General features: G+C 33.8%; 3 protein-coding genes across 3 annotated transcripts; 2 read left to right on the forward strand and 1 right to left on the reverse strand.

Moving 5' to 3' along the window:
* Window positions 1-5,423: 5,423 nt before the first annotated feature.
* On the reverse strand, window positions 5,424-7,288 carry EAE97_011052 (uncharacterized protein). Its single transcript, XM_038881567.1, has 3 exons — window positions 6,832-7,288; window positions 6,583-6,778; window positions 5,424-6,447 (listed from the first exon to the last, which is right to left on the reverse strand). The coding sequence occupies exons 2-3, from the start codon at window positions 6,725-6,727 to the stop codon at window positions 5,819-5,821; spliced, it is 774 nt and encodes a 257-aa protein (XP_038727494.1). The 5' UTR covers window positions 6,728-6,778; window positions 6,832-7,288; the 3' UTR covers window positions 5,424-5,818.
* Window positions 7,289-9,166: 1,878 nt separating this feature from the next.
* On the forward strand, window positions 9,167-9,744 carry EAE97_011053 (uncharacterized protein; the record flags this gene model as incomplete). Its single annotated transcript, XM_038881568.1, has 4 exons — window positions 9,167-9,182; window positions 9,256-9,381; window positions 9,449-9,632; window positions 9,693-9,744. The coding sequence occupies 4 exons, from the start codon at window positions 9,167-9,169 to the stop codon at window positions 9,742-9,744; spliced, it is 378 nt and encodes a 125-aa protein (XP_038727495.1).
* Window positions 9,745-10,252: 508 nt separating this feature from the next.
* On the forward strand, window positions 10,253-12,809 carry EAE97_011054 (uncharacterized protein). Its single transcript, XM_038881569.1, has 3 exons — window positions 10,253-10,320; window positions 10,414-11,120; window positions 11,217-12,809. The coding sequence occupies exons 2-3, from the start codon at window positions 10,569-10,571 to the stop codon at window positions 12,549-12,551; spliced, it is 1,887 nt and encodes a 628-aa protein (XP_038727496.1). The 5' UTR covers window positions 10,253-10,320; window positions 10,414-10,568; the 3' UTR covers window positions 12,552-12,809.
* The last annotated feature ends 243 nt before the right edge of the window (window positions 12,810-13,052 follow it).

The following is a 13,052-nucleotide window of genomic DNA, read 5'->3' on the forward strand; positions in this document are numbered from 1 at the left end:
AATAGGATTTTTTTTTTTTTATAATTCAATTTAATTTGTGATAATTAATATATAATTAACAATCTTTTTTCTTTTTAGATATAAATATAATTAAAGTATTTATTAAATTAATTAATTTCCTAATTCAATTTTTTTTAACATTTTTTAAAATATTTTTATAATACTAAGGATTCCTTTTTTAATAAGAAATAAATAAAATCTTAAAGGAAATTGAATTGGATTTGAGATTAATATAATATTCTATTAAATAATAATTAAACAAAAGATTACTCTTATTTTTTGAGAATATTATTTTATATTTTTTGAATTTCTTTGATATAATAAGTAATTCTAATATAAATATTAGATAATCCTATATTTTTAATTAATAAAGTATATTATTATCTAGAAATATTATAAAAATTTAATTATTTTATTTATTTCTCAATAAAATTCCTTTATTAGAATTATCTTAAAATTGCTAAAATTAGAATAGTATTAAAGGAATATTGAATTTCAATTGATATTCAGATTTACTACTTATAATCAAAATAGATCTAAAATAGTATTTATTTTTAATAAATCTAATATAATAAAAATAAAATTGTGAATATAAATTCTTTTTTTTCTTTTATTATTCTTTATTTTTATAATAAACTTATGATTTCTATATATGATAATAGTAGTATTATTTACAGATATAAATAAAATACTCTTTTTATTTAATATTCAATTTCATTTTATATATTTGCTTTATTAAATAATATTAATTTATACTTTCAAATCAATGAGATATTAAAAAACTACCAGCTTTTTATTCATATTAAAAAATATAATAATTATATAAATTACTCTTCCTTCTTTTTATAAGTTTAATATTAAAAGAATATTTATTATAATAATTAAATCTAAATATTTTCTAAATAGAAAATATTAAATATATTATTTAAATAAATAGAATCTTTATATTTTCCTTTATAATATCTATATATAATAGGGTTTTGATATATAATAACATAATATTTTTTTTATTAATATTTGTAGTAAATAATATTTTGAATATAATCTATATAATATTTTAATAAAAAGCTTTTCCGATTTGATTACTAAGTTTTTTATTAATTAATTTAATTTTTGATTTTGAAAAATAATATTTGTAAATATATTATTTTATATATAAAAACATTTTAAAAAGAAAAATAATTATAAAGAGAAATAGGTATATTTATATATTTATTAATTAGAATAATTATATATAATAAATAATCTATTACTATTTTATAAACTTTTTTATAATAATTATTTCTTTTTTCATTTCTTAAAATTATTGAATTAATAATAGATTCTTATTATTAGGAGATGATTGTGATTAGATTATTTATATATTAATATTGATTTTCTTGAGAAATTAGTTAGTATTTCTATTTAATTAATTTGAGATTATATTATACAAATTATAATCTTTAAATATTCTTTTTATAAAGATTATATTAATATCAATAGCTTTTCAATAAATATTAATTGATAAACTACTTTATTAAAAAATAAAAAAAATTATTAAAATAGATATTAATAATAAATCAATTAAATAAAATATAGCACAAAAACTTTTTATTAATTCCTCTAAACTTATAAAAACTATATAATTTATATATATATGCGGACTCCCTTTAGCACATAGTAGGCCCGAGGGCTTACTATCACGTGCCTAATGGAGCTCTTTAGTCCATGACCGTGACAGAGAGAACATGTCTTCATTTCGAACTTGAAATCTCAAATTCTTGGAGATTGCGTTTTATAATAATAAGAGTAATTATTATTATAATAATAACGGAAGATCTAGTCAGTTTATATTTAGGAACAAATCGAATATATATATAATAAGAATTGAATTAAAGTTAATTTATAAGAACTAGGTTTTAATTGAAATGAAATTACTTATTTTCTCTAGGTTTTCTTTGAAGAATATCCTAGGTTTATATAACGTGGTTTATCATCGAGTGGGCTATATCATCGAATAAGCCACTTTTCCCTTAATTTATACCTTCAATTTCTATATACAATTTATCAATCAATTATTATAAAATCAATTAATTAAAAAGCCCAAATCTTTCTTACTATTGAAGTTATTTATAAAAATAAAAAACTAAGTATTTGAAAAGCTTTTGAACTTTATAATATTCTTTATATAAATTTTTAATATAAAATAGATAATTTATTACTTTATATAGAAATTTGAGTAAATTGTTATAATATTATAGAATTAGAAGAAAAAGTAATTATTCAATATATTTTTGATATAAATTTAAAAGATTTTTTATTTAAATTAAGAAATATGAAAGATATAATAAATCATATTTTCGAATTGAGGGATATAAAGTATATTAAAAAGTTTTGAATATATTAATTTATAAAATATTGAATCAAATTAAAAATATATTTTAATTATATTTATAATTTTCAAAAAACTTTTTATAAAGATTCTAAATTTATTGAAAAGTAATTTCAATTGATTATAAATATATAAATGAAATATAGCATTTTGAATAATGATTTTTATAATTTTAATAAAATAAGTTTTATAATAAATATAATATATTCTAGAATAATTATAATTAATATTAAATAAAATAGTAGAAGTAAAATAATATAATTAAATAATAAAGAATAGGTTATAGTAATTATATATAATAATAGAAAGAGTGAAATTATATTCCTATTTTTAATAATTTAAGAATAGATTCATTTTTTTAATTAATATATTGAAATTGATTTTCCTATAGATTAAATTATTAAATCTATATTTAATAAATGAATAAATAATAAAACAAATTTAGAATAATTGAAATATTTCAATAAATATATTAAGAATTGAAGAAAGAATAGATATCGAATATTAATATTAAATAAATATAAAGTTATAAATCAAAAGCTTTTCAAATATATTATTAAAAAAAAATATTATATATTTTAAATCTATTATATATTTAAATTATTTAATTCAATTATTGATATAGATTATTTTAATAATCTAAAATATTTATATAGTAATCAAATTAATAGATTTATTAAGATATATATTAATTATATTTCAAAATTGAATTCTTTATAATTTTTAAAATTATATATAAAAAATCAATTATCTTTTAAAATATAAAATTAGAATTTCGAGAAATAAATTTAATTTTATTTAATTTTGAAGCTATATTTTTGAAATTAGATATTTGAATTTGTATATCTATTTCTTTCTTTTTGATTTAAATTAATAAATCTCTTAAATCCCTTATAATTTAATTAAAACTCTTTTTTAATTAATATTAATTAAATCTCGAATAATTTATTATTAATCAAACTTTTTTATATTTATATTCGAAATTATATTAATTTTAATTAAAAATATAAAAAAGATTAATTTATAAAATATATTTTTAAAATATAACGATTATATACTTTAAATAGCAAATGAGATATTAAATAAATATTAATATATAAAAAACACTTAATTATATTAAAAAAAAAGTATTACTAATAAAAAGCTTTTAATATATTATTTTAATAAAAGATTAATATTTAGATTGAATATAATAAATATTAAAAAAAAGAAATTCTAATAAGAAATATCTTTTAATTAATATTATAATAAATACAGAAAGATTTAAATATAATATAAAAATTTATTAAAATGATATAATAAATTCTAATTATTAAAATCTTATAATTTTAATTAATTGATTTAATAATTATTAAATATATAGATTTGAAGGTATAAATTAAGGGAAAAGTAACCACTCAATAATAGGGCCTACTCGATGATAAACCACGTTAGTTTTATAATGAAATTCTAATATATTCTATACTTATAAATAAAATCAATTTAAATCGAATCTTATAGAATTATTTTATATAAAAAAGAAAATACAATTAATCAAATTTAATCAATTTAACAATAATATTTCTATTTGATTTTATTCCATTCTATTTTATTATAAATCAATTTGATAAAAAATATTATTATATAACTAAATTATAATATAATTTTATAATATAAAATTATATTATAAATATATTAATTATTAAAATATCTCTTGATTAGTAAGATATTAATAAGTGATTTAGTGGACTTATTATGGATTTTCACACAAATCATCTGACAAAACCAATTAAATTCAGAAATTAAGAGCTTACATCGTCGGGCACCAAGCCAGACTGCGACTGTAGACCCCATCAGCTCTCGACAGCCAGCTTCAGTATAAAGCTAATGAAAGGCGCGTAAAAGCAGAGCAGATTCGGCAAGGCAAGCCGTGAGTTCCATCAGGCCTGTGATGCAGACCAAAGTATGGGACAACAACAAGACAAGTAAGAGATATGGGTTCAAAGGGGGTTGAAACGTTGAAACAAATATACATAGGTAGAATGAGAAAAGATGTATCGTCAATGAGCAATCGCACAAAACAACGTATGAAGAAATATGAGGTTCGCCGGTAGCAAATCAATGATCTGTCTTTTCTAAATTTCTGAAGACACAATAACCCAGTCAATATCGGGATTAACGTCACCACATCTTTGAAACCCACAACGTAGTTCTCGAAAGACCAGACATCATTTGAATACAGGCTGTAAGAAAGGTCAAGACTCTGGTAGGAAGATGTGATGCAATTCAACGTATCAAGAAGGATTCAAATTACATGAACGTGGATTTCCATGAAAAAAGTGAGAGGGAATAGTGGTGATTTGGTACAAAGATGAGTCAATAGCAACCAATGGAAAGCTGGGCTTATATTTCGGGAACTAAAATGATAAACAGGATCAGTCCTTCCTAAGTGTCACAATCATTTTTGGTGCTATGGAGCTCATGCTTTGCTAATGGTAGATTTACGGGCTACGATATTCCTCACAATTTTTTGCCTTTGAGAATCTGACATGCTTGGACGGTAGTTGGCCCCAGTATCATGTTTTTTCGATTTAACCAACAGGTAAACATGGTTCTATGGTATATGAGAGTAGATAAATGAATGGCTTCCATAATTACATCTTAAAAACTGCTCCAGACCATTGGTCCCAAAGTATGTAATTTAAAAGTCGACCCACTAGACACAAAAAGAAACATCTGTATTTTCGAGAATGACAAAGGTTGAGAACAAATATAGCACTTTAAACATGCAATCAAAACTTCCACCTACTAAACGCGAGTCTCAAGCATATATAAGAAAGTAAACATAGCAATAGATTGCTTTGGGGCAAATGATATTGGGTTTGGAGGTTGGGAGGAGAATTGAATGCTGCAAAGATGACAACGAGGAAGACAAATGGCAGAAGCGATAAAACTTGAATAAATAGCAGTTGTCAGAAAATTGATGATAATGATAATATGCGGAACACTACGAGAAAATGACAAACGCGAAGATCGACATCTATCTGAGATTGTTGCTGATGGCTCTTTGATGATGGAAGCACACTCAATCAAGTTATATACCACGGTAGTATCTCTAAGCATTCTCAAATTGCCATTTGAAACAGATTGTCTCTAGATTATTCTATTTCCTAGCTTCAAACAGAAAATAGATCCCCCTCCAATACCCTCACCCAGACCAAATCCTGAGTCATCCATGACGAAAATAACCTCATATCTGGGCAAACAAAGATGAGCATGGAGACGTGGTAAAACATCTATACAGAACTCTCTGCAGCGTGTTGTTGTGCCACAGAAATATGCCGCCGGCAATATCAAGACTCGGGGTCTTGAAATCAAAACCTGAGTATGATTGACGGCCAAACCTACTGGGGCTGAACCCATAACTCCCTCATCTATCGTCATGCCTCCTCACCTCTTCTATCCACATCAAACCTCTGTCATCCCCTCCGGAGCCCCCATCTTCAACCTCCTACCCCAGAATCTCATTAGTGGCAGTACCTCCTCCCTCCCCCTCATCATTCCGTCACCTTCTCTCTCCCATTTCACATATTCTACTTCCGCGAATGTACTCTTTACCTTTTCCAACGCGGTGCTTGTTATTTCCGACTTTCTGTTCCCGCCCGCTACCAGAATTGGGGTTTTGACTCTTCCCTTGTTATCTTTTTGGCTTGTCGCTGAACTTGAAGACGGAGAAAAAGAGGAAGGGAGTCGTCCGCCAATTGAAATCGCGCCTCCTAATTCCACATCTTTTAGGTATGAAGAACTAGTTTGTGCAAGAGTCGAAAGAGCCAACATGCCTCCTTGTCCAAATCCCAAGAGAAATATATTTCTTGGTGAATAATTACATGATTTCATAAGCATCTCAATCATAGAAGTCAGAAGTGCGATGGAGGGTGTGAGATCAGCATCGAGATCTAGAGAACCAGTCGTAGAGTCGAATTCGAGATCGCGTGCCCAATGAAAAGAAGGTAGGTCGGAACCAGTTATGAGGGCGGGGATTGGAGTTGGAGCTTGAGGAATTAAAGAGGCAGTTTGAGGCAGAGATAGGTTTTTGGCTGAGCGGAAGTGTTAGTTGAAGGAACTATTAGTGAAATGATAGAATTCTGCAGAACATAAGAGGGCGTTGGCCACATGAGAGGTATTGGGGGGGGGGGGCAGGAGAAATGCAAATGAGGTAAATAAACGCTCACCAAGCTGTGTGAATCCATTCTTCGTGTCCCCCAAACCATGAAGCAGAATCAAGATGTTGGTGTTCTTTCCATCTTTTGATGGCAGGATATCACATAATAGATTCCTTGGTAGATCATCTACAGTTGGCAGACGTGGTGTTGTCATATTTACTCTTGTTTTCTTCCACCTCGAATTTCGTCAGCCTTGCTTGTTTTTCTAACAAGGCTGTGTCAATTTTCATTACTTGCCCGGGTGAAGGTGGGTCTTACATAAAGATTCACAAAAGATTCATAAACCCATGTCCAAATATGCAAATGACGAAAGAGCCGGCCTCGAAAGCTTACAAGGCTATCCTCGCTGGATAACACAAGCATCTGACCAAGCCATATCTATGGAGAAGCCAATGAAGCTTGTTCAGCTGAACCCTTAACTATTTAGCGGCACCTACCCAGGAAAGTAGCCATGATCTATTTGTTAGGTGTAAAGTGGGAATTGCCGCAGGAGCGGAAGGGAAAGAGTGGCTCGAGAGTGGAAGCTTGAAGGCTTGTTAAAGCTTCAATGTCGTTCGTTCGCCCTATGCTTCCTAGGTATCCCAGGTTGTTACTGGTTGGTCCCGTATACGATGTAGCTAGAGTACCGATCACGTTTTTGTCTGTCTCGAACCTTGCTTGATGCTGCAATCGATGCTTCAACTCATATACGCGATGCCCATTTGACAGATGAATGAACCCTTTTTGCAGTTGGACATTCTACAATGTTACGCGCATGCAGAGGATACTTTAAGGGAAGAGAAGGAGCTATCATGGTCTCTCTCTAATGATTTGGAAAGTATCAACTTGAAGACAGGGTCCAGCTATACCAGGATTGATGAATGTGTTTTAACCCCTCTCGTCTCCTCATCCACCCATCCACCCATCCACCCATCCACTTATCCAACCACCCATCCGAATCCGATGCATGCACGCATGGAGGGGTGAAGTAGTAGCATTCAAGCAATGAGGCAATGCAATCAATAACCCTTGATCGGGACCATGGAATACTAACGGCACCAACAGTACCAACGAAAACGTAAAGCAAGATGAAAGTGGTAAAGCCACGGTGGTCGGATGGTCTAAGACTTCTCACTTCGTACTTCCCCAAAATGATTGGGAACGAAGGGATTACGATGATGTATATTTTTATGGCCCTTTCATGGATTTCGAAGCTTTCGTCAGCGTGTCATAGGCTGGTTGATCGACCCTGAAGATCTGGTTTCTTAATTCTGGATTCACCATGGCATGTAATCTGTTTGAGACTTGGGGTTTCGAGCGTCAAGAGTCAAGACCCCGAGAGATGTAAGCGTTCAGTAAGTTCGGGTTGAGATATACTTCGTACGAAATACCCAGTAGACCGAATTACTTACAACTACCGGTGAAGGGATTCTCCTGAATTTTGATTGTATCGTAAGAGATAGAGAAGTTTTGATGTCATAGGGACTCACTATATTATCATACGTAGGTAGATGCCAGGTGATATAGTTGATAATGGAGGGGGTCTGAGAGTCTCGGCACCGCACATTTCATTTCATGCTTTATGTTTTAACTTTGCCCTCAGTAGCTGTGTTGTACAAATGCAAATGGGAGCTTTACCCTGGCTACCACGAGTACAAGGACTTATTACTTTATATAGTAACCTGTACCTGGTAAGGTTACGGTATGTATCGTAGACTCTAGAATGCGTTACCATATCATTCTGTCTTCTACCGGTATTCAAACAAAGTAAATTTCATGATCGTGACATGACATGCACTGATAGCTAACAAGTATTCAATAAGACAAATGAATCATGATACATAGTTGACGTAGGAGCATTGGATTCGAGATTTGGGCATAACCTTACGTGGGGAAGAATGGTCCTCTCACTGCCACAGCCGCTGCCACTGCCATCCCATCGAAACAACGGCACGTTAATCCATCCAACCATCCAACCATCCAACCATCCATTCATCCATACATTCAGCAGTACCTATCTATACACGGTTGGCCGGCTCTCTAGCAACCAAGTCCTTCTTCCCAAACAAGCTTTCTATTTGATGATTCCATTACATTCTTTTATAAGCCACGCAAACCGTGTAACCACTAAACTATTGGAAGAACTTGACACTTGTACTCGTCTATGAGTGCCCGGTAGATTGTGGGTTGAGTATTAGTTTCATGCAATGTGGGGTTCAATATGATACCCTGAAAAGGTGTTGCCATCAAAAACAAGATCAAAGCAAGATGAGGTATGAGGTACGAGGTGTGAGTTGTGAACCTACAAGCGGGGCTGGAGACTTAATGGAATAAAACGGTGAATCATATACTACTCTATTTGGTTAATTAAGAAGTACTAGGTAAATGGTATGTGGGTGTGAATGTATGAAATCCATAAAGGTATAGTCAAAGAGGGGTGAGGATTCGACGGTAACACTCCCATCTATTTAAACCCCTCGTATCTCCCCTCCTCAACCTCTCTTCTCTCCTTTCTCATCAACAATTGCAACTCTACATCTCTACATAACTTCAATCTACAACTGTATACCACATTCTTCAACTCTTTTAACTTTTACCAAATAAATCTATCAAAATGGTTTTCGGCTGGGGTACGTCTCTCACCTTCGCTCTGATACTTCACGCAACATGATCAAGCTCATACTAACATACCATTCCCCTTAGGCGAATCTCAAGAACACTACGACCAATACCAAAACGAAGACACTGCCAGTCTCGGTCATGAGGTTCTTGCAGGAGGTGCTGGTTTCGCCGCCATGAAGATGTTCGAGGACAGACAACGCAAGGAGGGTATGTTTGAAGCCTCGCTTCTTGACCTTCAACCAAGTCACTGTACTAACTCGAATACGTTCGATAGGCAAGCCAGTCTCCCACGCTTTTGCTAAGGAGCTCCTCGCCGGTTTCGCCTCTGCTGAAGTCGACAAGTTGGCTGAGACCAAGGGTGAGGACTGGGTCCGTGAGCACAGAATGAGAGAAAAGTCAGAGGAACAAGCCAAACATTTGTACGATCAACATTATGGCCAGGATGATCAATACGACCCGTATGTAATCTCTCGTTTACTATTGCTATTACCGTATTGCTAACATGTCCTTTCTCACAGAAACCAACGTGGTCCCCCAGAGCACTTCAACAGCTACGACAACAACTGGTAAATTAAGGATTGAGAGCACGGAGTCGATCGAGGATATCAGTATGATGAGTTGATGGGATTTCTGCTGTCTCAGTTACGGGATGGCCGATGATGATGACGAATTTTATATATATAGCATGCATGGCTTTTTATGATGGACAATACCGCCTGGCAGAAGCTTAGGTTCTCCACAGAATTAGTCTCAATCGAAATAAAAGGATTTTGACCAACATCATCGGTTTCTCTTCTTTTTTCAGTGTTCAAACACCGATCAACTTGTGTGATGCGTCGACGATCATTGATGTGAAGATATACCAGGTGCATTCCAGTGATGGATCAACTGACATGACGTTGATGTTGAGGGTACATGTCTCGATTGTGAGATCTTATCTCTTGGTTCAGGTACAGTGCATACTTGGCGATGTGGATTAAGGCTATCGCCAAGACTAGGTATCGGTGTAGCTCAATATTGGAGAGGCTGTACATCTAAGACAACAATAGATAATCGAGTACAATAATCACAACATCCCATCTTTGACTTCAATTGACTCTCAACTCTCTTATTACAGTTACTGTTCGGAATTTATGTACTAGGTAGGTAGGTATGGATACTCCATTGTTAATCAATTCTACATTAATCACATCACTCCCATCAAATAATAACTCACGTTAACGATCCCTGCCTACTCAGATTCAATACCGCTTCACACTCACTATATTCGCCATCGCTCTGTCTAAAAGAAAACGACCCGCTGCTCATCACTCCCTCTCTTCCCGGTAGCTTTACTTGCTGTTGAAACCGCAGACATCACTATAATCAATTTCTCCGGAAAGAACAACAACACAATGGTTAGAAATAAGCCGTCAAGCGCCTCTCTTCACAAAGCTGCCATGGAGAAACAGACTGCTTCTGACGAGAAGGTTACCCAGGAGCTGTTGATGAGTGAATTCGCCAAAATGAAATTGGCCGTTTCTAAACCTACTGACCCGAATAACGGGGAGTCTTTCACAACCCGTGAAAGTCTACCAATTCGTTCCCTTGGGGGCGATTCATGGGGCCCTCCAGGTTCCATCGAATCAGAAGAGCGCTTAGAACAGGAGAAGATCGAGACACTCTTCGAGAAGATGAGAAAATCTTACCAATTTCCATCCGCCCAGACGGAAATCAATGCTACGAGTGGCGCACAAACTTTGTTCGAGGCATTTCACTCACCTAATGATTCTCTTATTCCTCGCAATCTAGATACCAAAACGCCCAGTGCTGCAAAGCATGCAACCATTCTCAAAGATCCCGAAGAATACGCAGAACCGTTCATTAACTTCATGACGGAGAATCCAACAGTTTGGCATGCTATTCAATATTGGGAGAACAAGTTGGAGGACGCTGGGTTTACCAGGGTTAGCGCAACTCTTAATCATTTTGATTTTTCACATTCGATTTCAAATGCACACCTGAATTCAAGAAGCACAATGCTAATGATATCTTGTTTATAGCTCTCTCCGCGTGATTCATGGAACGGCAAGCTTGAGCCCAACGGAAAATACTACGTGAACCGCAATGGAACATCCTTGATTGCATTTTCCGTGGGTGGCGCATACAAATCTGGAAATGGAATAGCAATGGTTGCCGCACACTCTGATTCTCTCACAGCTCGTCTAAAGCCCATCAGCACCAAACACAATAAGGCTGGATTCGTACAGCTTGGCGTTGCTCCTTATGCTGGTGCATTAAATGAAACATGGTGGGATAGAGATCTTGGTATTGGTGGTAGAGTTTTGGTCAAGGATGAGAAAACCGGATACGTTTCTCAAAAATTGGTAAAATTGGGTTGGCCAATTGCACGCATTCCAACTCTAGCTCCCCATTTTGGTGTTGGAATGTTTGGTCAGAATAACAAGGAAACACAACTCGTACCAATCATTGGTCTCGACAATTCCGATATTGAATCTTCGGCTTCATCCTCATCATCCGAGCAATTCCAAACATCAAACATATCCGGTGCAAAATCTTCATTTGTCTCCACCCAACCACCAAAACTTGTCAACCTTATTGCCAAAGAATTGGGCATTGAAAATAAAGAAACCATCATCAATTGGGAACTCGAACTCTTCGATACCCAGCCATCTCAACTTGGTGGGCTCGACAAGGAATTTATTTTCTCAGGACGTATTGATGATAAGGTTTGTTCTTGGTCTTCCATCGAGGCATTGCTCTCCAACTCTTCCTCTGAAGATTCCAAATCATCTGGTATCATATCCATGGTTGCTCTTTTCGATGACGAAGAGATTGGCTCGCTATTGCGTCAGGGTGCAAGGGGTAATTTCCTCCCCGGAACAATCGAACGTATCGTGGAGTGCTTCAATCATTCCACATACAGCCCCAATATTCTGATGGAAACATATGCCAAGTCCTTCCTCGTCTCCTTTGATGTTACACATGCTACAAATCCTAATTTCTTGGAAAAATACCTCGAGAATCATTGTCCTAGACTCAATGTAGGATTGACAGTTGAAGCAGATAGCAATGGACATACCACTACGGATTCTGTCTCAACCACTATTTTCCAGAGATTGGCGGAGAAATGCGGACAAAAGCTGCAAACTTTCATGATTAGAAATGATTCTAGATCGGGAGGTACAGTAGGACCGATGTTGAGTTCTGCAATGGGCGTTAGAGCTATTGATGTCGGAATCCCCCAACTTGGTATGCATAGTATCAGAGCTACTACAGGATCTAAGGATCCCGGATTGGGTACTAAGATGATTGAAGGAGTTTTCGCAGGGTGGGAAAGTGTTGACGAGGAGATTGCCGGAGGTAAAGGGTGGTAGACAGGTTTGCTTGGTGAACTGATTATTTAAGAAGGCTACTCGGGTATGACATAGTATGGAATGGTGCAAGATTGGGGATCGGTACTACATAAGGATGCGTCATGATACAAGCTGTGCACATATTAAGGAGCACTGTCGAGGGGATGAGTGAGTGGGGGGGTTTCATATCATCTCATGTCACATATATAATACATAGATAGATCATAGCATGCGCTTTTCAGCTCATTAGCATATTATAACGGTTTGACTATGGCTTTATATATGAATCTTGATGCTTGTTGCTACTGGGCTAATTTCAATGAGATTAATGAAATTGTGGGATATGACGGAATCAGCTTACGAGATTAAGGCTCCTCTTGAACGAGCATTGGATATCCAGCGATGGACTATGTTTTAGAAAGTGAGCGAATCAATACCAGCTAAATTTCGAGGCCATAGATGTCCACGGGTGTCTGAACTCACGATTCGTATGAGGTATAAGCAACTCATATACGTTTGTCC

Source organism: Botrytis byssoidea (assembly GCF_014898295.1).
Source record: "Botrytis byssoidea strain MUCL 94 chromosome Unknown BBYS_033, whole genome shotgun sequence".
NCBI lineage: Eukaryota > Fungi > Ascomycota > Leotiomycetes > Helotiales > Sclerotiniaceae > Botrytis > Botrytis byssoidea.

What these genes read in the sequence shown, in the direction of transcription:
- EAE97_011052 (XM_038881567.1), bottom strand. Translation starts at nt 6,727, where the DNA reads ATGACAACACCACGTCTGCCAACTGTAGATGATCTACCAAGGAATCTA. An exon ending in GAATGGATTCACACAGCTTG is followed by an intron (nt 6,448 to 6,582) that starts GTGAGCGTTTAT and finishes ACTTCCGCTCAG; the next exon opens with CCAAAAACCTATCTCTGCCT.
- EAE97_011054 (XM_038881569.1), top strand. Translation starts at nt 10,569, where the DNA reads ATGGTTAGAAATAAGCCGTCAAGCGCCTCTCTTCACAAAGCTGCCATG. An exon ending in AGGACGCTGGGTTTACCAGG is followed by an intron (nt 11,121 to 11,216) that starts GTTAGCGCAACT and finishes TCTTGTTTATAG; the next exon opens with CTCTCTCCGCGTGATTCATG.